Source organism: Zingiber officinale, chromosome 8A, assembly GCF_018446385.1.
Source record: "Zingiber officinale cultivar Zhangliang chromosome 8A, Zo_v1.1, whole genome shotgun sequence".
Classification (NCBI taxonomy): domain Eukaryota; kingdom Viridiplantae; phylum Streptophyta; class Magnoliopsida; order Zingiberales; family Zingiberaceae; genus Zingiber; species Zingiber officinale.
The window spans coordinates 113477627-113501880 of NC_056000.1; the positions used below are offsets into that span (position 1 = coordinate 113477627).

Here is a 24254-nt window from a genome sequence, read left to right on the forward strand (position 1 = left end):
AATTATACTGCGGATGCACCTTCACCTCTCAAATCAACCATACATAAATAATATAACTCACATTTCTAGATCAAGGTATTATATCTCTATAATTTCATCTAGCAAACTATAAAAATCATTACATATACCTCTATCATTAGATGACTGAACACTTATTCCATTATTCATTATAGTATTTCCTATTCCATATTCTTGAGTGTGAAAATTATATCTATTTATGAAATATGTCGACCAAGTGCATACCAATACTTTTAGACCCCATAATAAATGAAATAATAATTATTACTTAAGGTGAACTTAATTATCATAAACCTAAAATTAAATAAATATATTTGTAAATCTATATATGTAAATCAAATTGAGATGGTCTACGTACATATAATTTGAGTGGTCGTCAAAAAAAATTATTATTATTATTTCTTAGTGATAGTGAATTATATGGCGTTTTTTTTTTTTTGATTTTGTGAAATGTCAAAGTCAAAACTTTGACACAGTGGTGTCTGCCGAAAACATGGGAAATGATCAAAACTATTGGCTTGAAAAAATAATGACATATTCGCATGCATAACCTGAACTAATTAAGATTTTTAGCTATTAGCAAAGTCCCCACGTTTCCCATCAACAAAGCAAAATATGCCTTCTTCTCTCAAGAATTATATTCTTTTTTGTCCGACAGAGTGTGATGTAATACTAAAACAATAAGAGGATAAAAATTTAAATTTTAGTAGAGATGAATATTTTGGATATTAATCGTATAAATTATATTTTAAATTTATTACCGTCTATTTTCAGATTAGTTAAAGGAAACTTGAACACCTAAATTATTTTTCTAGAAAACTGTGGCAGTTAAGAAGTAGAGCATTGACTATTCAAGCTGGGAAAATGGAAAATATAACTAATAAAGTTGTTTCTTATTTAGAGAGGATCAAAAATATATATACAAAATAAACAAAATATTTCTGTCGCGTGGGGCTTTAAAATTGTAAGAAAACAGTGTGCGTGCTTAATTCATATGTGCGATCATATATATAAATAGATCGAATTCGCACGATGTTAATTACTTAAGAGAAAGGTAAGCGAAGAAGTTCAAGCATGGAGTCGTCGCCGGAGCCGTGCACATTATTCTCGTCGACGCCGGTGCAATATCTTACGGTGTGGCGCAAGTCGCTGCTGTTCAACGGCCATGGCTACACGGTGTATGACGACGCCGACGGAAGCATCGTCTTCCGCGTCGAAGACTACGCCCACGACTGGCGCCGCCACGCCCTCCTCATGGACCGCCACGGCAACGTCCTCCTCACCGTTCGCCGCTGCCGCTGCAACGTACGGTATCGCATTGCATACTGCTTCTCGTTGATCATTTTGCTTCTCCGGCCATGCATGCATGACATCGAATTAATTTGCAATTGAAATCGTTATAAAAAATTCATGCTTGATGATTCTATGAGAATTTCTTCTTCATCGTATCATGTCCTATTAGGGATGACAATGGACGAACTTGTCATCCCATTTGTCTAATCAGAAAATCTCCATCCTCATCCTCTTAAATCTCTATCTTCATTTCCATCTCCGCTTCAAATGCCCATAGTCATTAATTGGCAAAAAAAAAAAAATAATAATAATTTTTAATATATTTGAGAAAACTAGTAATACCAAAATCTAATGACCTATAAATATTAATATTGATTAAATAATATATTTATAATAACGTTAATAATCTATGATTTAATAAATAAAAAATCAAACTCTATTATTATTATTATTATCAGGACTGATTTAGAGATGGTGATAATTTCTCCAAGACATAGTACCGTGGTACATATTATTTGTAGATAATATTATTTTGATAGATGAGACACGTGAAGGAGTAAATGTTAAACTAGAATCTTGGAGGGAAACAATAGAAGGGAAAGATTTCAAGCTTAGTAGATTAAAGACAGAATATATGGAATTTAAGTTTAGCAATATTAGAAGTAATGAAACAATATAATTGTTAAGATAGGAGAGGACGAGTTGCCCGAAATCGAGAGATTTAAATATTTAGGATCATTTTTACAAAATGATGGAGGGATTGAGAGAGATGTCTTACATAGAATACAAGCAGGATGGGTGAAATGGAAGGAGCGTCAAGTGTTTTATGTGACCGTAAAGTACCTATTAAACTTAAAGGTAAGTTCTATAAAACCGCAGTTAGACCTGCTATTTTATATGGAGCTGCATGTTGGGCTATGACTCGAGCACATGAGCAGAAGATAAGAGTTACAAAGATGAGGATGTTAAGGTAGATGTGTGGGCATACGAGGATAGACAAAATAAGAAATGAAAGTATTAAAGAGAAAGTCGGAGTTGCATCTATTGAGAAAAACTCCATGAGACACATTTAAGATGGTACGGACATATACTTAGATGACCAATAAATGCTCCAGTTAGGCGATGTAAAACTATGATAAACATGCATATCAAACGAGGAAGAGGAAGACCAAAAAAGACTTGGTTAGCAACAATAAAATAAGATAAAATTTATTTAAATATAGATGATGATATAATAGGAGATAGAGCTCAATGACGTAAAATAATTCATACAGCCAACCCCACCTAATAAGAAAAGATTTGATTACTATTATTGTTGATAACCTCTCCATACCATCTTCGTTCAACTATGAAAATTTGAAAAATTTATGAACCCAAATTCAGACCGAAAAGACTCCCCAAACCTACCTTGTTTTGAATTATTTTCCACGGCCCTGAATTCATGGAAGAAATTATGGAAACTATGTCCTACCTATTTGATCATAGGCGTTGTTAAAAATTAAATTGCCTGAATGAAAATATATGAAAAATGTTTCAAAAAATATGATATTTTAGCAAAGGGCCCACTTAGTTTTCTTGATCACGTACCAAATATTGCACCTATTTTTTAAAATATTAATACTTGACTAGAATCATACCTGTTAAGTACTTAAGATAAAATAAAAAGATAGTTGGCTATGATTAGCTAGTTATTAATTCTACAGAGTCTTTGTTATAAAATATATATGGCAAAAATTAAAAAGATGCATGTTCTTATTGGAATCTTTTAAAAGACGTTCATTTTTCATTTATTATCAAAAAAGTGTCACATTCAACCATTGTACATTTTATTTTTAAAATTATCCATGATTTTGGCACTGTTATAATAGTTTTACGTTTGTAGTTGCTAAACAATTCTTACAGCTAATAGCTACTACATAAATAGTTATGATTTCATAATTATTAAAACATAGATCTTTCAATTATGAAACATTATATTTTAGCAATTATAGTGTATATATAATTGTTACAATATGGACACTTGTAGTAACACTTTAACTCTTATCAATATTAATAATATTGGGATGTAGAAATTGCATAACTATCACAATTTGAGTATTTTATCACTGGTTAACATTGATCAATACTAGTTAATGTTGATCAATATTATATTATAGTAGCTACAAATTATAATTGGTACTTTATGTTTAATCAACATCAGTCAATATTGTATTATAGAAATTATAGTCTCTTACGTAGCTGCTATAAATGTGTACTTGTAACAGTTGTAAAATTATAGTCACTATAATTATGTAGCAGTTACTGGATTGTAACTACTATAATTTTGTAATAGTTAATGGATCATAACTGTTATAATTGCATAGTAAGTATGATTTTAATTTATTCAAAAATAAAGATAATATTGAAAAGTAAAATGTAGAATAATAGAATGGAGCGCTTTTTTATAATAAATGAAAAAGAAACGACCTTTTTGATTATTTAAATAAAAATACAAGATGTCCTCTTGATTTTTACCCAAATATAAATATAGTTATTTTTAACATGGGAGTGGACTTTGAATAGCTTAATATATACCTAATTATTGTCAAATTATACATACCTGATGCGGTGATTAGGAGAGATCTCATCCTGCTGTCTCGGTGGAGGTCAAAAGAGGTCAGAGTCATGACAGTCAACGTGTATAGGGCATCATCTAGACGGATGAAGCAGACCCTAACCGGGCAAAGCATTCCTTGACTGGGAGAAAGGATCTGATCCACCGTAGCCCTCGACACAGGGAGCAGTCAAAGATCTGACGCTCAAGGGAGAACGACGTGCAGGAGTCGAGCCGAGTGGCTATCCTGCTCGACCGAGTAGCGGACTCAACACCAGCTGAGCACGCAGACAATGAGATTCCGGTCGAGCGGCAATCTCGCTCGGCACGACGACAGATCACGACGGAGGATTTCCGACCGAGCGGCTATCCCACTCGGCCTGATAGCAGATAGTACACGGGCAGAGGATTTCCGATCGAGCGGCTATCTCGCTCGGCACGACAGTAGGCAGTACATGGGCAGAGGATTTTTGGCCGAGTGGCTATCCCGCTCTGCCCGTCAGCAGATAGTACATGGGCAGTGGACTTCCGGCTGAGCGGCTATCTCGCTCGGCCTAGCAACAGACAGCACGCGGACAAGGGAGTTCCGGTCGAGTGGCTACTCAGCTTGGCCAACCAACAGACGCGGCAGGATATCTTTTGATATCCTTTTGGGAACTTGTGCCGCTGACAGGCGGCATGGTCAGACAGAGGATCGTATGGCGGAAGCTTCCACTGTCACTTCATAGATATGCTCGGCCCGTTAAGGTATTGTATCAAGGACACTTTACTGATACATCTTTTCAAGGAAAGCTTTGAGATGCGTGCTCACATTGGAAAGTGTGCACGCGCGCTTCCGAAGGTTTATATAAAGGGGGTTCAAGTATCGGCAGAGGTATGCTTTACACGCGATTTCTACTATTGCGCTACAGTTCTCGTTGCTTCTTCTTGTTTCTTGCTTCGCTGGAGACTAACTGGAGCGTCGGTATCGGGTACCCCTTCCCTGGCTCAGCACTGACGCTGTTTGTGTTGTAGGCAAGAGCGAAGTCCACAGGAGGTGGACAGGAGCGCCACATCCTCAGTATCCATCTGATCGACTTTCGGACATGATCAATATCTAATAGTAATATATAGCAATGAAATATAACGTTATCAAACCTATTCATTAATCACTGTGTTAGCCAACTAATATCACTATAAATCAAATCATAACCACTTAATGATGTCCTAATTAATGTAAGCATGTTGTCTTTTCCAATCAAATACTTGAATGTTAACTTGCTCTTGCTGGCTAAACTCAAAGTAATCATTAATACGTGAATTCTCTCGGCAGATACTGAACTTGTGGGAGAGTTGGAAAGCCTACAAGGGAGACGAAGATGCACAGATGATCACTAAGGGTGAAAGGCGGAGGCCATTGTTTAAGGCAATTAAAGACTTGGGGAGTTCTAGTTGCACCATCTCCATGTTCACCGAACAAGGATCACCGAGGTCGCCTTCTTTAGGTTATCGGATGAGCTGGTCGCGGACGAAGGAATGGTTTACCATATATCAAGTTGCTCCAATAAACACACTCGTAGCTGAGGTACACTTGTAACTTAGTTTGTACTGCAAGGATGGATATATGTAGCTTGGCCTTGAATCTTAATTAATATGAAAATATACAACTTAATTGACAGGCAAGTAGAAAATATGGATCATCGACGCCGATGAAATTACTCGACAAAGATGTTCTAGCACTGAGGGTGTTCCCCGGAATGGATCGAGCATTAGCAATGGCAATGATAATGATAACAAATTCAATGAGATAGTTATGCATATGTAGAGCTAGAGACCATGTCATATCTGCCAATTTTTTTCAAATTGTAAGAGTAATCTCAGTTAATGGTCCATGTGGTGGAATTAGTATTTCCTTCTTTGTAGAACGACACAAATGAACAAATAAAACAAGATCGTTTTGCCGTGTAAAGAATGTTATTTGACTAGTAAATTACTTGGAAACTTTTTAGGTATCTCTAGGGCTAACATGGGAAAGTTTAATTAATTACGAAGATTATTTTTTTGTAATTTAATACCTCATTACAGAATCCTAATTATTTAGGTATTAAGATTTAATAGAACATATAAAAAAGAATTGAGGTTATGAAGGGCTTTCAGCGTCCGAATTACTTATAGTTTTTTATAATTACGTTTGATTTAAAAGTTTGGGAATGAGGGAATTGATTCATTCCTAAATTTTATATTTAGTTGATGAGAATAAAATTAAGATTTTGGAATGAAACTTAAAAATTTAGGTATGGATGAAACTTACCCCTTCCCTTGGGTTTTGATGGAAGGGAATAAGAAGTAAGTTTTGGACGAAAATACCCTTAGTATATGATCCGGTGGTAAGAGCGGCCCCCCCCCCTCTTGCAATGTCAACGCCAAGTGGAAGTCACCGGAGTAGCCGCCCATCCGGGGAGAGTGTGGTCCGACCGGACGGACGACCATGGACGGCCGGTCCGACCGGATTGCCGGTCGGCCGATGGAATCGAATACCCGGATGGGTCCGGCCGGCTCGCACTTATGGTCGGAAGGCACCCTATCAAACCGGGGTTCCGACGCTCAGTTAAAAAGGTCATGGACCAAGCTGACCTTTTGACCGACCACAGTCATAAAGCACCCCTGTTTATTAGTCTCCACAAAGCACAAGTAAACCACTGCGGATGTCCGGTCGGATGTTGAGGGAGATGTCCGCTCGGACGACAAGTTTGGAGTAAGGGAAAAGACCCGAGGATTTCTTCTCTGACAACCGGTAGGTTTCACATGTGTGTCATGCTCCAAATCTTGTGACAAGGGATTCTGCTGTCCCATCGAGGGCATGCTTTGACTATAGCGATATGGGTCAGGTAAGCTTTCTGACAGCCGCATACCTAGGAAAGGACAGAGGACACGTATGTACCTAGGTACGCGTGCCCAAACCCTTCACAAGCTCTATATAAAGAACCTCAGGTTTCGCCGGGGAGGTACGTATTCTGAGACTTTGGAAGCCACTTTGTTCATCGTAGCTTACCTGACTTGAGCGTCGGAGGGTCGCCGCCGGGAACCCCTTCCCGGCTCAACTTCTGTGCAGGTTAGCCGGAGCATCGCGCCACCAGTGGAGGATCTACATCAGCGAGCCGAAGAGCGCCACGTGCCCAGCGTCTGTTGACTTCTGGTTCGGACAGGATCAATTTGGCGCAACCGGAAGAAGTCCCGAGATTATGATCACATGCTGCATCGGGCCAACGAATACATAAACGTGGAAGAAGCGCAAGCCGCTCGGAAAAAGGAAACTCCAACCGAGCGCGCACCTGTTCATGCCGAGCGGAAACAGCACGCCGCTCAGCAGCCACCCAGAGGACCGAGGACCGAAGCAATTCGATCCCCCCACGCCAGATCGCACGTACAAGAAGTGGATGCCGCTCGGCCCAAGCCAAAGAAGAGGTGGACCCCTATGTTCTGCTCCTTCCACCAGACGGATACGCACAACACGAGGGATTATCGAAGTCTTCCCTTCGTGGCCAATCCCGTTCCCAGGAAAGCCGAACGACGGTCTCCTCCCATTGACAGGAGACAAAGGACCCATGAAGCCGACCGGGCCCGCACCGAGAGGCGACATCAACAGACACCCGATCGACACAGATCTCCGAGACAGGAGAATCGCCGGGCGTCTAGAGAACGGTCACGACCGTCCACTCGGGAAGAGGAAAACAGGAGCAATACTTCCCGGGGCGAGATCAACGTTATTGCTGGCGGGCCGACCGGAGGAGACTCCAACCGAGCCAGAAAAGCGGGCGTCCGACAGCTGCAGATCCACGCAGTCGGCTGTAGCCAAGAGAGGGCAAGTGGACCGGAAATCACTTTCGGGCCCGGGGATTTAGAAGGAGTAGAAGTGCCCCACGATGACGCTCTGCTCATTAAAGCGGTAATAGCAAATTATACTATTCACCGTATATTTGTTGACACAGGGAGCTCAGTCAACATCATATTCAAGAAGGCGTTCGATCAGCTGCAAATTGATCAAGCCGAGCTGCTTCCCATGATGACCCCGCTCTACGGGTTTACGGGCAACGAAGTTCAGCCGGTCGGACAAATTCGGCTGGCTACCTCATTGGGAGAAGAGCCACTCAGGAGGACTAGGGCAATAAACTTCGTGGTGGTAGACTCTCCTTCGTCCTACAACGTCATTTTGGGATGACCGGCGCTCGGCGAATTCCGAGCGGTTGTCTCAACCTTCCACCAGAAGATAAAGTTCCCCGTGGAGGACAAAGTAAGAGAAGTACGTGGAGATCAGCTAGCAGCTCGGCGGTGCTATATAGAGATGGTCCGAGCAGAAGCTTGTTCCGCTCGGAAGGCGCCCTGAATCGAGGTACACGCCATAACCGAGAAACCTCCTGCTTTAATTTATGATGAAAAGGAGGAGGTTCAGATCCATCCGACCCGATCGGAGGCCACGACTTTAATCGCTTCTGATCTGGAGGAGGAGCAGAAGGAGGAGCTGATCCAATGCCTCCAACGAAATCATGATGTTTTCGTCTGGTCGACACATGAGTTGCCCGGAATTTCGCCGAGCCTAGCGCAGCATGAGTTGCATGTCCGACCGGACGCTCGGCCAGTAAAGCAGAGAAAAAGGGATTTCAGTGCCGAGCAGAATGCCATCATCCGGGCGGAAGTAGAAAAACTTCTGGAGGCCGGCCATATACGCGAAGTGCAGTTCCCGAGCTGGCTGGCTAACGTAGTATTAGTCTCCAAGCCGGGTGGCAAGTGGAGAGTTTGCATCGATTTTCGGGACTTAAACAAAGCATGCCCCAAAGATTTTTTATCCCTTGCCCCGGATAGATCAGTTGGTGGACTCTACGGCCGGTTGCGAATTGATTTGCATGCTCGACGCATACCAAGGCTATCATCAGGTGCCGCTCGCCCGTGAAGATCAAGAAAAGGTTAGCTTTGTGACTGCCGACGGCACATATTGCTATAATGTGATGCCGTTCGGATTGAAGAATATCGGGGCCACCTATCAACGCTTGATGAACAAGGTGTTCAAGGAGCAGATCGGGCGTAATCTGGAAGTCTATGTGGACGACATTCTTATCAAATCCGTCCGAGCGGCCGATCTCTTCAAGGACATGGAAGAAACCTTCCGAACGCTACGCAAATATGGAGTCAAGCTAAATCCTCAGAAATGCTTGTTCGGAGCAAAAGGGGGGCGTTTCTTAGGATATATAGTGACCGAGCGGGGAATTGAAGCCAATCCCAGCAAGGTGAAAGCTCTGCAAGACATGCCGCCTCCTAGAAATACAAGGGAAGTACAACGGTTGACCGGTCGGATAACTGCTTTGTCCAGATTCATCTCCAAAACCGCCGACCGGAGCTTACCATTCTTCAAGATCCTGCGCAAGGCTACTAAGTTCCAGTGGGATGAAGAATGTGACCGAGCATTTGAAGAATTGAAAACATATCTAAATTCTCTACCTGTACTTGCCAAGCCGATCGGGGGTGAGTCACTTTATATTTATCTGTCGTCAACTGAACATGCTGTAGGCTCGGCACTTGTGAGGGCGAGCGGCGAAGAGCAGCCGGTGTATTTTCTAAGCCACATTTTGAAAGATGCTGAATCTCGTTACACTGGGCTCGAGAAGTTGGCCTTTGCTTTGGTTCTAGCCGCTCGGCGCCTTCGACCATATTTCTTGGCTCACACCATCATCGTCCGGACGAACAGTCCACTAGGAAGAGTGCTGTTGAATCCAGAAGCGTCCGGACGGCTCATCAAGTGGACGACAGAACTAAGTGAATTTGACATCCAATATCGGCCCCGCTCGGCGATCAAAGCGCAATCCTTGGCTGATTTTGTGACCGAAGTGCAGAGGCCAGAGCCGGAAGCTCTATGGAGAATATATGTGGATGGGTCCTCCACTCGGCTCGGAAGTGGGATTGGAATATTGCTGCTCTCACCTCAAGAAGAGAAGATGCACCTATCCGTCCGGCTGAATTACAAAGCTACCAACAACGAAGCAGAGTATGAGGCCCTCATAGCTGGATTGCAGGCAGCCCGACATGTGGGTGCCGGTCGGGTGACTCTTTATTCGGATTCACAGTTGGCCGCTCAACAACTTTCTGGTACCTTTGAAATCAACAGCGTTCGGCTTAAGCTCTACGCTGAAGCCTTTGAAAAACTCAAAGCCACTTTCCAAGAGGTCCTTATTCAAAAAATTCCCCGAACGGAGAACCAGGCAGCAGATGACTTGGCCAAGCTAGCAAGTTCTATAGTGCCGGTCACCATTCAGCAACCTATTGAAAAAGTACTGCTGGTAGCGCACGTCGACCGGATGGAAAGCCTCACGTTTCCAAGCGACTGGAGGACACCCATCATAGAGTTCCTCCGCTCGGAAGCCACACCGGCCGATCGGGATGAAGCCCAGCTGCTCAGGAGGAGGGTCGGTCGGTTCACACTTATCGGCGATCAGCTCTACAAGAAGGCTTTCTCTCGCCCGTTGTTGAAGTGTGTGAGCTCGGAAGATTCGGCTTACATCCTCCAGGAGGTACATCAAGGATCGTGCGGAGGACATCCGGGCGGACGATCACTAGCCAAGAAGATTCTGCTAGCTGGATACTTTTGGCCGACCTTACAAATGGACGCCGCTCGGACCGTCTCTACATGCCTTTCATGCCAGAAGTATCACAACTTCTCTCACCGACCGGCAGAGGTGATGAAAGAATCAACCATTTCATGTCCGTTCGATCAATGGGGAATGGATATTGTGGGTCCCTTTCCAATGGCGACCGGGCAGAGGAAATTTTTGCTGGTGGCGGTCGATTATTTCTCCAAGTGGGTAGAAGCCGAGCCACTAGCCAGGATCACCAAACAGATGGTCAAAAAATTCATATGACAACACATCATCTGTAGGTTCGGTATCCCTCGCCGATTGGTTTCCGACAATGGGCGGCAATTCACAGGGAAGGTGCTGGAAGATTGGTGCAAAAGCTACGGCATCGAGCAACACTTCACGTCCGTGGCTTACCCCCAAAGCAACGGTCAAGCCGAAGTAGCCAACCGGGAAATTCTCCGTATTCTGCGCGCTCGGCTCGACCACGTGGGAGGAAGTTGGCCGGATGAAGTGCCGGGCGTTTTATGGACCATCCGGACGACTCCTAAGGAAGGAACGGGCGTTACACCTTTTCATCTGGTGTACGGCGGTGAAGCGGTCATTCCGGTAGAAGTCGGCGTCGAGTCCGTCCGGGTCCAGTGTTATGATGAAGGCAACGCCGAGCGGAGGAATATGGAGCTGGATTTGGTTGACGAAGAGCGTGCCAAAGCATCCGTTCGGCTTATGGCGTACCGTCAACGAATGAAGCAAAACTATAACCGGCGCGTCATTCCCCGATCATTCCAGATCGGCGACCTTGTCTGGAAGAAAGTCAAGCCGGTCGGCGATGTCGGCAAGCTTGAAGCTCTATGGGCAGGTCCCTTCAAAATCATCGAAAAGCTCCGCTCGGGCGCGTATTATCTGGAGGATGAGGACGGCCGGCAGCTAGATAGGCCGTGGAGCGCGAACCACCTCCAGCCTTACCGGGCAGGGTGAAAGGTGTGCCTATGTAGATCATCCTGTGTACATTTTTCGACTGAATACTTGAAATGCAGAAATGAAAAGTCAAAAGAACGAATATAAGGCATCGTCATCAAGTAACGAAGGCCCCGCGCCGCTCGGCCGGAGGTGAATGGGCCGAGCCAATCGCTCGAGGAACGAAGGCCCCGCGCCGTTCGGCCGGAGGTAAAAGGGTCGAACCAAGCGCGCGAGTATCGAAGGCCCTGTACCGTCTGGACGGAGGGAAATTATCCGAGCCAAAGTGCTCGACGAAGCAGATCCTGAGCCGTTCGGCTAAACGTACGTTCTCCAAGTCGGGTGAAAGGTGCGCTAAATATAAATTTATATACTTTTTGGTCGCCTATGTACTTGCGATGCGGGAAGTAGAAAGATGAAAGCACATTGAGTATTCTCTGCTGAAAGGAAAGCCAAGGTTGCTCGACCTGGTAAGGAGTTAGCCTTAAAGGCCGTCTAGCCCAGACGTTAAACCGTAGAGCCGCGCCGACCGGCTATAAATATCCGTGCCGACGAGCTCCGTCGTTAAAAATAGAGAGCCGCGCCGTCCGGCTATAAATATCCGTGCCGACGAGCTCCGTCGTTAAAGATCGAGAGACGAGCCGACGTCTATAAATAATCCGAGCGGACGAACCGACGAGCTCCGTCGTTAAAGATCGAGAGCTGCGCCGTCCGGCTATAAATATCCGTGCCGACGAGCTCCGTCGTTAAAAATCGAGAGCCGCGCCGTCCGGCTATAAATATCCGTGCCGATGAGCTCCGTCGTTAAAGATCGAGAGACGAGTCGGCGTCTATAAATAATCCGAGCGGACGAACCGACGAGCTCCGTCGTTAAAAATCGAGAGCCGCGCCGTCCGGCTATAAATATCCGTGCCGACGAGCTCCGTCGTTAAAAATCGAGAGCCGCGCCGTCCGGCTATAAATATCCGTGCCGACGAGCTCCGTCGTTAAAGATCGAGAGACGAGCCGGCGTCTATAAATAATCCGAGCGGACGAACCGACGAGCTCCGTCGTTAAAAATCGAGAGCCGCGCCGACCGGCTATAAATATCCGTAACGACGAGCTCCGTCGTTAAAAATCGAGAGTCCCGCCGTCCGGCTATAAATATCCGTGCCGACGAGCTCCGTCGTTAAAGATCGAGAGACGAGCCGGCGTCTATAAATAATCCGAGCGGACGAACCGACGAGCTCCGTCGTTAAAAATCGAGAGCCGCGCAGTCCGGCTATAAATATCCGTGGTGACGAGCTCCGTCGTTAAAAATCGAGAGCCGCGCCGTCGGCTATAAATATCCGTGCCGACGAGCTCCGTCGTTAAAGATCGAGAGACGAGCCGGCGTCTATAAATAATCCGAGCGGACGAACCGACGAGCTCCGTCGTTAAAAATCGAGAGCCGCGCCGTCCGGCTATAAATATCCGTGACGACGAGCTCCGTCGTTAAAAATCGAGAGTCGCGCCGTCCGGCTATAAACATCCGTGCCGACGAGCTCCGTCGTTAAAGATCGAGAGCCGCGCCGTCCGGCTATAAACATCCGTGCCGACGAGCTCCGTCGTTAAAGATCGAGAGCCGCGCCGTCCGGCTATAAATATCCGTGTCGACGAGCTCCGTCGTTAAAGATCGAGAGCCGCGCCGTCCGGCTATAAATATCTGTGCCGTCGAGCTCCGACGTTAAATATCGAGAGACCGACGCTAAGTTCCGCTCAGACTCGAGGTATATAGGTTCTAATCGGCTTATAACGAGCGATTCTTACTAGCAACACAGAATGATATGAGGCCGAACGGAAGGGCTGGGGAAAACACTTGCGAGAATGCACCTCGAATGCCAAAGGTGTGATAGCAGACGAGTGGATAGCACAAGTATTAGCAAGGAGACAGTGCAAAAAGATAGAGTACACGAAAGGAAAGCATCTCATTAAAATTAAAACCTTAGGCCGAGTGGCCTAAGTACAAAAAGGTTCATGTTCAGCTAAGCGGCGATATTACAAGAATTACTCGATGTAGTCGTAGAGGTCCCTCGGAATGTTGTTAAGGAGCTCCACTTGATCGCCGGCCGGAATATTGGTGGAATCCGGAAGAAGGCCCTTCGACTTCAGGTAGGTCATAGTGGCCTTAATGGCCAAGTCGAAAGCCGAGTACATCCGCTCGCAAATTTTCTCCGAGAACTCGGGCGATCGGATGTGTCTTTGTCGGAGAGCGGCGACTCGGCTCGGCTCGGCATCCTGGTATTCTTTGAAGGTCGCCTGGGAGCTTGTGAGGGCCTCATTCAGCCGTTCAATCTTCTCCGCATCGGCCGAGCGGCCTGCCTTCTCCCGGTCAAGCTGCTCCGTCAGCTCCTTTATCTTCAACTCCAGACTCCGGGCCTCCACGTTTTTCTTCTCCAGATCGGAGATGGCTGTGTTCTTCCGAGTGGTGGCCAGAGTTATCTTTGTGTCAAGCGACTTGACTTGTCGCTCGGACTCGGCTAGGGCGTGGGCCTGGTCAGCTGTTTTCTTCTGCTCAGCAGCCAGCAGAGTTTGAGCTCTCTTTAGCTCTTTTTGCAGCTCAGAGTAGGAAGGGCCTTGGGAGCCGCTCGGACCGCCCACCGCCCGCAGTTGCCTTATCTCCTCGTCCGCCATAACCAGGCGGCTGGCAACTGCTATCTCTTCCACCCATCTCTGAAGCAAGAAGGCGCAGTTGTTAAAAGCCGAGCGGAAATATTCAGGCAAAACTTCAAAAAACAACAAACTTACCCCCGTAGCCGCTTGCATGTGGCTGTTGGCTAAGTTCTGGAGAGGGATCATTGCTACTCGCGCCCGAGCGTCGGCCCACATCTCGGCGAGGGGCCCTTTCAAAGTAATGGTGTGCTCGGGCGCGGTGGGCCGTTCGGCTTCTGGTAGCAACTCTTCAGTTGGAAGATGAAGAGTAACTCGTATTGTGCGGCCGTGACCAGGGATAGCCCGACCGGGATCAGAAGCTGGCGCAGAAAATCGCGAATGGATGGCCGAACGTTGGACTGAACGGCGAGCAGGGGGGAGAGTGTCGACCGGAGTGGCCTCGACCGGAGTAGTCAGCTCGTCCCAGTCAGAAGGCGTCCGGTCGGACGAGATGGTCTCGGGCACAGGCGCCTTGCCTTTAGCAGCCACGGCGGCCCGGTCGGAGGGTTGGACCGCGGAGGTAGCCGAGCGCAGCGGAGTTTCCACCCGGCGCCTCTTTTGCAGTGGCTGTTCCTCCTCCCAAACGGACCCTTCTTCTGGGGCCGTTGGTTCCCTGGATGGGGTAGCTCCGCTGGCTCCCTGCTGTTGGGAGGCCGGAGCAGCCGATTCAGCCTGGGTGCCGCTCTCTCCTTCGTGAGAACCGACCAGCTGAATACCCAGCGCCTCCATTTCCTTTGCTGCCGCGGCCTCCAGCGCCGCTGCCTTTCTCTTCAGGATGCCAGCCATCACCGAGTCCATGACGATGTCAGCTGCATGAAAAGAAAAAGAAATCAGTTAGCAATTAAAGCAAACGCCCAAGCAAAATTCTTACCGAAGCCGGTCGGAAGTGGGGTCCGTATAGGACTCAGCCCAAAAATGTACATCACTCCCTCGTGAAGAAGTTTGTTGATGTCAAGCCGCAGACCGGCTAGTACATTTGCGGTGTGAAGACTGACCTGCCACTGGGTCGGAAAGTTGGGCTGACTGGGCATGCGAATGTAGAAATAATAGTCCTTCCAATGTTTATTGGAAGTGGGTAGTTTATTGAAGAAGACCAGACCGGGCCGAGCTTGGAACATAAAGGTGCCCGGCTCGGCTTGCTTAGGGTAATAGAAATAAAAGAAGACCTCCGGTCGGAGGGGAATGTTGTGAATCTTAAACAAAACGACAACGCCGCAGAGGAGACGGAAGGTATTTGGTACTAAACTTCCGAGCGGCACGCCAAAATAATTACAGACGTCTGCTATAAAGGGATGCACAGGGAACTGCAGACCGGCGGTAAATTGGTCGCGAAAGACACAGAAATCACCGCGCGGCGGTCTGTGTGGCCGAGCGGCGGGACCAGCTAGACGAACTTCGAGATCCTCGGGGATTTCGAAATTGTCAGCCAGAATATCAAAATCCCGTTGTTCGAAACGGGATCGCATGGTAGTATACCATGGGCCTAGGGATTGTTCTTCGGGATGAGAGGAACTGGCCATGATCCGGATAGGAGAAATCAAAAAAGGAAGTTCCAAAGACGGAGAAAGGGAATTTCAAAGACTGGAGCTAGGGGAAGAAAGGCGAATTAGATACCAGAAAGGAAGGAGGAAAGACCTAAAACCTTACTGAGGGGAGATGGATCGAGGAAAGGCGCCGGAGAGCGTTAGGAGGCAGCAACAAGATCGCCGAAGCTCCAAAGCGCAGAGAGCAGCAGTAGAGGTAATGGAGGTGTGTGGAGATGAGAAGGAAACGAAGAATTTTTAGGGTGAGGGCCGGGCGGCCTCCACCGTCGGATCCAGGTCACGGGAATCAAAGCATACATCTAGCCGTTTATTTCGAATTGCTTCGATCACATCAAAATATCATGCAACCGCCTCCGTACTCTGGTGGCATTGCTCCACGTGGCAGTCAATCATTCGGAGCATTTAATGAAGGTATGATCGACCTTGATGTCGAAGATTGGCGCAGAACGCGAGGAGATCCGGTGAAGGCCATCGTTGATTCATTCAAGGATATTTCCGCGGCTGACCGAGCGGAGAGTATTAGCATGGAGGAGCCGTTCGGCTAGACTCACAGTCCAGTCAGTCGGACTATTCGCCTCCTTCGACTAGACTTGAATGGGAGGCAAGTGATCCGGTGGTAAGAGCGGGCCCCCCCCTATTGCAATGTCAACGCCAAGTGGAAGTCACCGGAGTAGCCGCCTATCCGGGGAGAGTGTGGTCCGACCGGACGGACGACCATGGACGGCCGGTCCGACCGGATTGCCGGCCGACCGATGGAATCGAATACCCGGATGGGTCCGGCCGGCTCGCACTTATGGTCGGAAGGCACCCTGTCAAACCGGGGTTCCGACGCTCAGTTAAAAAGGTCATGGACCGAGCTGACCTTTTGACCGACCACAGTCATAAAGCACCCCTGTTTATTAGTCTCCACAAAGCACAAGTAAACTACTGCGGATGTCCGGTCGGATGTTGAGGGAGATGTCCGCTCGGACGACAAGTTTGGAGTAAGGGAAAAGACCCGAGGATTTCTTCTCTGACAACCGGTAGGTTTCACGTGTGTGCCATGCTCCAAATCTTGTGACAGGGGATTCTGCTGTCCCATCGAGGGCATGCTTTGACTATAGCGATATGAGTCAGGTAAGCTTTCTGACAGCCGCATACCTAGGAAAGGACAGAGGACACGTATGCACCTAGGTACGCGTGCCCAAACCCTTCACAAGCTCTATATAAAGAACCTCAGGTTTCGCCGGGGAGGTACGTATTCTGAGACTTTGGAAGCCACTTTGTTCATCGTAGCTTACCTGACTTGAGCGTCGGAGGGTCGCCGCCGGGAACCCCTTCCCGGCTCGACTTCTGTGCAGGTTAGCCGGAGCATCGCGCCACCAGTGGAGGATCTACATCAGCGAGCCGAAGAGCGCCACGTGCCCAGCATCTGTTGACTTCTGGTTCGGACAGGATCAGTATATTTGTTCAATTTTTCTTTCATTTCACTCTCTCTCCTTGTTCTCTCTCATCATACTTTCTCTCTCCTCATTCTATTATTACATTTTCTCTCTCCTCATTCTCTCTCATCACACATTCTCTAACATTTTTTCTCTGTATTCTCTCTCATCACACACACGCATTCTCTAATTATTTTCTCTCTCCTCAATCTCTCCTCATTTTTTGATCATACTTTCTCTCTCATCAATCTCTCTTACCATACTCTCTCTCCATATTTTATCTCATCATAGTTTCTCTCTCTTCATTCTCTTTCATCATACTCTCTCTCCTGATTATTCTCTCTCATCACACATTCTCTATTATTTTCTCTCTGTATTCTCTCTCATTATTTTCTCTCTCTTCATTATCTCTTTATTTTTTCATCATACTTTCTCTCTCCTCAATCTCTCTTACCATACTCTCTCTCCATATTTTCTCTCATCACACATTTTCTCTCTTCATTCTCTTCCATCACACTCTCTCATCATTTTCTCTCATCACACTTTTCCCTCTCTTCATTTTTTCCATCATACTTTCTCTCTCATCACATTTTCTTATCATATTTTCTCTCCTTAATCTCTTATTTTCTTTCATCACACTTCTTCTCTCTTCATTTTTTCCCATCACTCTTTCTCTCTCAACACACTTTCTCTCTTATCATATTTTTTCTCTTCTCAATCTCTTCTATCACGCTCTCTTTTCTTATTTTCTCTCATCACACTTTCCCTCTCTTCATTTTTTTCCCATCACACTTTTTCTCTCATCACACTTTCTCTCTCATCATATCTTTTTCTCGCATTCAACTTTTTCTTCCATCTAATTTTTTCTCTTATTTTCCTCTAAGGGCAAAAAAAAAAAAAAAGGTCATTTCGATTGAAAATATTCAACTAACCAATCATTATTTTTAAGAATGATACCCAAGCTCATACTCATTTCATTCCACAATACTATGATACTCATTTCCATTCTGATTCCTAGGAGAGAACCAAACGCCACTAGTCTAACATATTTTATTTTCACTATAATTTTGATATTTAAATCTCACTCGAGCCACCAAAAAACCTGATCAAACCCAATTAGATCAAGGTTCAATAAATTAATTAACTCTTAACTAATCAAAATAATTTATTAATCTCATTCCGTTCTACTTTAAAAAAATATAATTACAGTTACTGATATTTACTGAACAATTAATTTCGAAACGCAAGGAATGTTGACATAAGAAATGATCACATGCCCCAAATGGGAAGCTTCATCGTTTAAAAGGACACAAGTCCTGAAAGTTGTTAATTCAAAAAGGGTTTTTGTAGTTGGGAAAAATCACTGATTGGTTGTTCCTTTTTGTTTTTTTTTTTATAATTCAAGTATCTTATTAATTCCAAAGGTGACGATCCGATCTCATAAAAAAAAATTTCACTGAAGATCATAATAAATCGGGAAGTACAAATCACAATACAACAACCCAGTCACAGTGGTTGTTCCTTTTTGTTTGCACATTAAGGAGCCTTTCAATTGTGTAGTTTATTCTTAGAGAGTTGATGGACTGCCCTTTTCGTTATAACACATTTATTTAATTAATTAAATTAATGAGTAAAGGAGTTTAAAGACAAGTAAGTTCAATGATAACACCCACATGGTATTTCGACTGATCAGAGAATTTCAGGGCTATGCCTATACATGGGTTTGCAATATAATTATTCCATTTTTAATAAAATTTTCTGAAATAAAATTATAAATATTTTGTATTCGATTGATTCCCATGTGATTAATCATACCAACCAGTAGATGAACCATCATCTTCAGCTCTGGTAGCTCTGATTCCCATATGATTAATCTTCACAAGCTAGCCGTCTTCAAACTAGTGTTTATCTCATCAACCCTTGAAAATTGACAATAATTTACAAAAGAATACATGAATAAAACAACAAAAGCATCTAAAGCAAATGTATATGACTCTGGTGGCAAAAGTTAAAGTCATCCCCTTAGTGGCCCCTCCAGGACGGTCTAAAATGAGATAAATCACGAGGACTTATTCAACCTTAGTCGAACGGCCTTCCTGAGACACGAAATAATCCGAAGCGGTATTTGAAAGGTACATGACACTCGAAATGATGGATGCTAGTTGGAATGGATGCTAGTTGGATTTAATGGAGAATGATGAAAAGATGAATGATCCTCCAACTTTATGTTGTTTCATACTCTCACTAGAGACCAGAGGTTTACAGAACTGAAAAGATTTTTTTTACCCCTTTAACCTTACGAAACAAAGCAAAGGAAAGGGAATGAAGCCACGCCATTTAAGAGAGCTCTTCGGTGTTGAACTTTTTCCAAGCTTCCTGTACCATGGCAATAAGAACATATTACAGATAATTTATGGAAATTTATGGAAACCACAAAGCGTAATAACCACTAGCAAGGTAATCATTCTTGGGGTGATAGATTAATCACTGGACAACTATGTCAAACGGTCCTAATAGTAATAGCTAGCTAGATATCTGAGCTTGCATGAGGCAAAAAAAAAAACACTGCAATATGCAATTTCACAGATGGGCAAGCGTAACAAATAGCCAAGGAAATTATATTTTCAGAAACAATTTCATCTGTTAATTTTCTCTGTGACGAGTATAAAAAATACATTTGATTCAGCAAAAAGGTAGATAACAAGCAATAAAAACCATCGTGTGACAAAGTTCTTCAAACCCTTAGATTATCAACTGATCCTCAACATTGTTACTGGGGAGCAGTAGCAGGCAAATATTTGAAAGTAATTCAGAAGGTACATCAAAAGTGCAAATCCACGGGAAGAACTACAGAGGTAAACTTGAATAGGTAATATGAGCTTTGTATGCATCTTAAGTTTCACAGTGGAAGTTGAATATGCACAAGGAAGAAAAACTATAGCAATTATCATGGCGCTCTTGATGACCGATGAGATTTTTACATGGGAATTTCATGATGAGCATTCCTGGGATAAACGAGTACCTTAAGAAGATCAAACACTTTCTCAGCAATATACTTTTGTTCAAGAGTTGCACCCCTCTGTTGCACCTTATCTGGATGGACACACAAGGTTGCCTTTCTATAAACTTTTTTCACTGCAGCAGCAGTGATCACATCCGTCAACGATACAGGTTCCCAGCCACATTCTGGCCAAAGTACCTGAATTCCGAAAATTGGAATGTCAATAGTGTTATGATGGCATATGGAAATCAAAGCTAGATCCCACGCTAAAAATACTGAATATCAACAACCCATGGGTTTTGTTGCAGCCAATAAAAATTATGAATGCTTACCATGCTTCACAAGAATCTGATATATAAAATAAAGATTTAATAAAATCAAACTAGTAACATGACAAGGAAGAAAAAAAACTGTGCAATAGAGTAAATATAAGTTTAGAAAAATGTAGCAATAAGAAATATAACATCATAAGTTTACTAAAGAGCGACAATTTCCAAGTCTAGGAGGATAGTAGCTGACATATTGCATTGTTGATAATAATGCACGTAAATTTCCTTCTTTCCCAGCAGCCCATTGTTTTATTTCAGCAGTTCGTACTCCTGCAATACTCTGAAACCAATAAGCATAGTTATGAGAAAACAAGCTGTTGGAATACATCAATCGCAATGATTGTCCATGATCTGTTTATGGACTGGTCGACAAATATTTAAAAAATTATAAGAGGCTTACTTGTCTTACAGCCTGCTCATGCTCAATTTGCATATCACGCTCATTTTTTTCTGACAAAGCTTTTGCCTGAATATAAGTATTTATGACATCAAAAATAGTAAAATTCTTGCATCTAATGATTGACCACATGAGAAGCTTGTTACAACTCTATAAAGGTACTGGGAAACAAAAATCCATACCACACGATTAAGAGTTCTCTGGTGCCGATCTAGCCTAGCTTTTCTTCTTTCTTCACTCTCTCCTTCAATTTCTTCAAATTCTACAGATGATGGAGGACCTAATATAAAGCAGGAAACATTAGCTATCTATAAAATATCTGCAAAATTGAAAATAAACGAAATTTGAACCAAGAACACTACCCCAAAAATCAAAAGGTTCATCATGCAAAAAACTAGGTGTGGAAGATGCCTTCTTGATGGTAGGCGAAGAGCGTTGAGAAGTCCTATTTGTCCCACCATTAATGCCTATGTCTTGAGCTGGAAAGTCAAAAATGGTTTCCTGGAGGATACAAATAATAATCATCTTCTCTGATATGAAGAATAATTGCCCCAAAAAATTTAACAAATATACTCACTGCTGAAGCTGCAGTCGGTTGCTTGCATGTAGTCCTTGCAGATTTACCCATAGAAAAGAAAGACTCGAGATCAGTAGTCTCTTTTGTTTCGAAAGCACCAAAAGGATCCTCCATTACAGTGGTTATTGGCTGAGATGATGAAACAGGAGGCTTCGGTAGGTTAATTTTTGGAGGATTCCTGTAAAACATTTCTATCATTAAGGAAATAAAAGCAAAGGATCCAATAGATGGCTGGAATAAGTTATGGTTGGATACACAGTCATAATAAAGCGCAAAGATTTAGTTTAATCAAATAAGCATATACATGGTTTAATCTATTCAGTTGTTTCATCTCATGATGGTAGTTCTTGTGCAAGAAGTAACCATATCAGATTATCAGCTCAATGCATATATCATAATGAGTTGCAAATAATTACTGTTAACTTCTTCAAATATAAGATGGACCATGACTAAGTATACAATTGTTTATTTAGGAAATTCCAGAACTTTGTTGAATGGTTCAGTAATTACAGCTTATAATTGTCAGACAAGTCCATTAGTATGCAATATTTTTAAGAAGCTAGACAGCTAGATCAAAGAGCATGCATTCCACCATCATGCATTCCACCATCTCACATGGGACACAAAACTTCCATCATTTATTCATAGATTCATATACTAAACTAGTATTTAAGGTCATTCGCATAAAAGTTCAAATAATCTAACCAAATTGTACCTCTTCTCGGGGGGCCGACTAGGCCAGCCAAACCCAGGAATCAACTTCTCAGTACCAGAAAAGTTCTGCTCTTTTCCGTCATTCAAACTCTTAGACTTTCTCGTTGGCTTTCCAAGATTCTCAAGAAGATCATCCATTGAAGGCTTTGGAGCATGATTTGATCCCGATGAGATGGAAAAGAATACGTCATCATCACCGTAGTTAACCGGCGAACTATTTACACCAGGAAACGCATCGAATACACCAGGCACAGAAGAGGATTTCACACCGGAGCCCCCAAAACCATCCAGTAAGGAATCAAAGACATCAGGCGGCGAGGAAGACGCCAACCCACCCGAGGAAGCCGCAGGATTCAAATGAACCGGCGGGCCCCCGAATATATCGTCGAAAGCTGGCTGGCTCCGGCTGCTGTGACTTCCAAGACCCAAATTACCGATAAACGGATCGCCGGAGGAGTCAGGGATGCCCCAGGAAACCGGATTACTCCAGGAGGATTTTTCGGCTGCCGATCGGGAAGCAAGATTAGCGGGCTTGGATGCGGCCATCGGGGCGGACTTGCCCTGCGGCCGCAAGCCGAAATCCCTGGCGAGGATGGTCGTGACCTCATCCATGGGATCAACAGAAGAAGACGAAGGTGGCGACGCAATCGTAATCTCCGGCGGGCAGCGGGCGGTGGAGGAGGGAGAACGAGATGGATCGCGGCGGTAGAGGAGGTCGTCGTTGTGATGAGGGTGGTATATCAACGTGTAAAATGCCAAAGGGCCAAGGCAAATATGTCGGTGAGGGGCCCCACCTGGGAACGCCTTTGTGATTGGTCAAACGTAAGTGTTTGCTGGTTTGGGAATGGGGAATCTGGGAAACCGGTCGCCCGCTGCTTTCGCTGGCCGATCCATTTACGTTGTGCCATTGTTATTGGTTGAAGTCTGTGTTCGCTATTGCAGGAGACACAGGATGTCATGGCTCCAAATCTGGACCGGATCAGATTGGGCCGGCCTCATGCCGGTCTGACAAATTGTAACATAACTCAATGGAAAGCAAAAGAAATAACGTGAAATACCATTGACAGCGTTGAGTTAAAATTCCAATCAAGAGTATCTCCGATATCAACAATATGATAGAAAGGCCCGACTCATAACTATATGGGTGATTGATGTAATCGATCTTGGGATTAATTTTAAGGGAATATAAAAATATTTTGTTGAATCTATGACCTTCTCTATATAAGAGTGTTGTATTAAGATAAGTATCTCCTATGATTTATCCCTATTCAAAGTATGTAGAGTCATCTAAAAATCCGCTAACGTGATAATTTTACCTTTTTGATGTAATATGATCGCCTTTGGGGCAATGGTACAAGACATCTTCTTAGTTTCTCAAACATCTAAGTATCAATTTTAATAAATTAACGGATAAATTTTCCTTAATAGGTGGTTGATCCTGGTGGAATGTTTGACATTCTGCTCTTTATATTTAGCAGATTATGTAAAGACAAGATTTAATCAATCATCAAGAAATGATAATACAAATATTGACTCAACATTTGCATTAGATGTGTTTAACATATCTGGCTATGCACTTGGAAAGGTCATTGCTACTAAGTTTGATATTGAGATATTAAAGAATGCACATCAATATGTGTTATTCAATTGTCATCGCTTACAATCTTATATAGAGTATGTTTATATAATTCATGCTGTTTAAATATATAACTATTTAGTCATCATTATTTATGAAATTAATATTACTAATTTGCAGTGAACATCGTGGAATTGTGCAACTAGTCATTCTCGTCTTCCATTACACCAAATTGAATGTATACATAGTGAAACTTTTGCCTCATGGTTTGCTAATCATGTAAGTTGTGTTGTAATAGTTATTAAAAATACATATTATTTTTTCAAATATAAATGAGTGAGTCCTTGTATAATTGATTGAAGATACAAATCTTCCAGAAGATGATCCTGTTTCAAATGATTTGAGATCACTTGCTAGAGGCCCAAATATCATTGGGATACAATATCATAAATTCGTTTCAAATGGATTTAGGTTTCATACAAAAGAAGTGGAACGTAAGAGGAAAACTCAAAATTATGGTGTGATTGTTAGGGCAACTACTTCAAGTTATTCAAGTATAAAA

At 43.9% G+C, this 24254-nt stretch overlaps 2 protein-coding genes across 2 annotated transcripts; one reads left to right on the forward strand and one right to left on the reverse strand.

The window, feature by feature from the left end:
* The first annotated feature begins 1092 nt into the window (after positions 1–1092).
* On the forward strand, positions 1093–5694 carry LOC122011145 (protein LURP-one-related 5-like). The gene is made up of 3 exons (XM_042567569.1): positions 1093–1323; positions 5217–5468; positions 5563–5694. Exons 1-3 carry the CDS (start codon positions 1093–1095, stop codon positions 5692–5694), a joined length of 615 nt encoding a protein of 204 aa, XP_042423503.1.
* Positions 5695–18988: 13294 nt separating this feature from the next.
* Positions 18989–22847, reverse strand: LOC122009983 (auxilin-related protein 2-like). The gene is made up of 8 exons (XM_042566311.1): positions 22118–22847; positions 21403–21580; positions 21188–21326; positions 21008–21105; positions 20829–20894; positions 20619–20708; positions 20121–20297; positions 18989–19474 (listed from the first exon to the last, which is right to left on the reverse strand). The coding sequence occupies exons 1-8, from the start codon at positions 22726–22728 to the stop codon at positions 19436–19438; spliced, it is 1398 nt and encodes a 465-aa protein (XP_042422245.1). The 5' UTR covers positions 22729–22847; the 3' UTR covers positions 18989–19435.
* Positions 22848–24254: the final 1407 nt, after the last annotated feature.